Source organism: Corticium candelabrum, chromosome 7 (genome assembly GCF_963422355.1).
Source record: "Corticium candelabrum chromosome 7, ooCorCand1.1, whole genome shotgun sequence".
Lineage (NCBI taxonomy): Eukaryota > Metazoa > Porifera > Homoscleromorpha > Homosclerophorida > Plakinidae > Corticium > Corticium candelabrum.
The window spans coordinates 6145184-6147285 of record NC_085091.1 but is presented as its reverse complement, the minus strand read 5'-3'; the positions used below and the strand labels follow the sequence as shown (position 1 = coordinate 6147285).

The 2102-nt window shown below is 44.9% G+C and overlaps 1 protein-coding gene across 1 annotated transcript in view; it reads left to right on the top strand.

Annotated features, from left to right (window-relative positions):
* The first annotated feature begins 369 nt into the window (after positions 1-369).
* LOC134182455 (microfibril-associated glycoprotein 4-like) overlaps positions 370-2102 on the top strand; it is a 4820-nt gene continuing 3087 nt past the window's right edge. The window contains exons 1-2 of the mRNA XM_062649857.1: positions 370-1296; positions 1358-1644. Of these exons, the coding sequence (XP_062505841.1) occupies positions 1176-1296; positions 1358-1644 (408 nt within the window). The 5' untranslated portion in view covers positions 370-1175. The remainder of the gene's footprint in view (positions 1297-1357; positions 1645-2102) is intronic.

Sequence of the window (2102 nt, the reverse complement as noted above, 5' to 3'; positions counted from 1 at the left end):
GAACTAGATCATTCATCGGTAAACGAGGGTATTGCAACTACAAGACAACAAGTTCTATTGCCGTACCACATTTGCCGCTGCCAGTGCTGCCAGGTCTTTGGAATTTTGAAGACCAGCGAGATCCTGTTCCAAGATCTTCCTCAATACCGCCCCCGCCGCTTTAGCAGCGGATTCCTGAATTTTACTGGATCTTGTCTAGTCTGATTGTCCTCTTCATTGTCTGGTGGAATAGTTACCTCGCTCCCGTCGTCAGCTGCAGCAACGTCGCCGTTTGGTTGCGTGGATTCCATCAGGACATGTTGCATTTCAGCCGGTTTTTCAGATTCGTTTCTTCACTGTTCTTTTTCAGTGCTCGATTGCGAATCTCGTCTTCCATAAAAAACATCGTACGTAGACACGAAAACGTGTAACGCACACAACGGCAAGCTTGATTTTAACCCAAAACTGATGACTGATGATGCAAGAGTGTACACCTGTTTCGTCTTCTTGATTTCCCATCCGAATGACGAGAGTCATTTGTGTACGACGACAGCGTAGAGGAGAGACAGCAGCAAGAAACTTCTAATGATTGATATGGCGCCGCTAAGAGACCAGCTGCGAATGAAACCGTTTTCAATGAGATTGTTCTGTTGACACTGTATCCCCTAGCTCCTTCCCATAGTATTGTTTATTTTTCGTAGTGCACTCTGGTAGTTTAGATATCAAATAGCGTCAGCTGACGTGCTTTTCTCATAGCTTTACGCGTAAATACCGATGTAGATATCTAACGTAATGCTGTTGACGTTTGTCGATAACTGGCTCTAAGTACAGAGTGGGTATATTGCTTTTCTCCTAGGAAATTGCAGTGAGTATATAACATATTTTACGTGTTGCTTTTGCGTAGCATTTAGAGCAAAATGTCCGACATCCATATTGCCATCATATTGTTTGAAATGGCGAACACCAATGAAAATTACACAATACTGGAATGCGTGCATCACGTTTGGAGCGTTAGATAAAATCGTTAAGGCCATCTGTCAAAATAGAATTTCAATGCGAGACCACCTACAGGGATCTACAGAGACAAATTTTTGAGCAAACCGCACAGAGACTCGATTGTTCGTCGCAAATTTGATAGCGTCGATTAGCTAAAAACAAACATCTTAGTTAGTCTGCTCGTAACAAATTTGGGGTAGATGCCTTGCTTTTATCATTTGGAGGTGGGGACGCCAACAATCTGGATGGCAGCATTCACCTCTACTGTGTTGTTGTGCGTTATTGCTCTCTGCGTCGCGACCAACGCCTATATGACCAAAGGTTGATCCCAATACGTTTGTGAATGCGTGCATGCTTCCTATATACGATTTCGTGTTGCTAGAATTTGTGTCGGAGTTTAGAGAAAAAGCTCTCGCTCAACTACCGAATGATAAGGCGACTGTCACGGTGGACGATAGCGATCGAGATCGGCGCGCTGCGGCTGTGGCCTGGAAGGTTGCAATACAACAGATTTTGAAGAAACAGGCTATGGCCAAGGCTCAGGAGTCGGGCAAAGAGGGAATGGCTGATATCAAGTCTAAGGCTGAAGTCGCTAGTAAAGCGTTGGACAGCGCATTCGGAGCTATTTCCGACGGCAGGAATCGGTCGGCAAAACAATTGATGAATGAGGTGAGTAATGATGTTGACCGCAATTTAATATTAACGTGCAGCACGTAGCAAATTCTAGAGAACAATTTTTTGGTATTTACTGTAATGTGTGATCATTCGTCGTTTCTAAGTATTCCAGACCTCTATAACACCAGACCCTCACTGTACGCTTTTTTCTTAGACTAATAGTTTGCCTGTGTTTTGTTACCCGCGCGTCACATGCTACTTGCTTTTTCATGTCCCTTGATTATTCACTAGGTTTGCGGGTAGTAAGTGTAGGAAATGGTAGCTAAACCACAGCATTCTCCCCAGGATCTCTCAGTCCAGCGGACCGGCTGCCGTGGCTTGGGGGATGTGGGTAACAATAATTGTTTGCACGTGCAAGAAGCGTGTGGTGCCGCGGTGCGTACGCTAGGTTCCGGTATAGCGTTTACAAGAAGGGTAGAGCGTGTCTTGCTTCCTAAGTATAGCATGTGCAT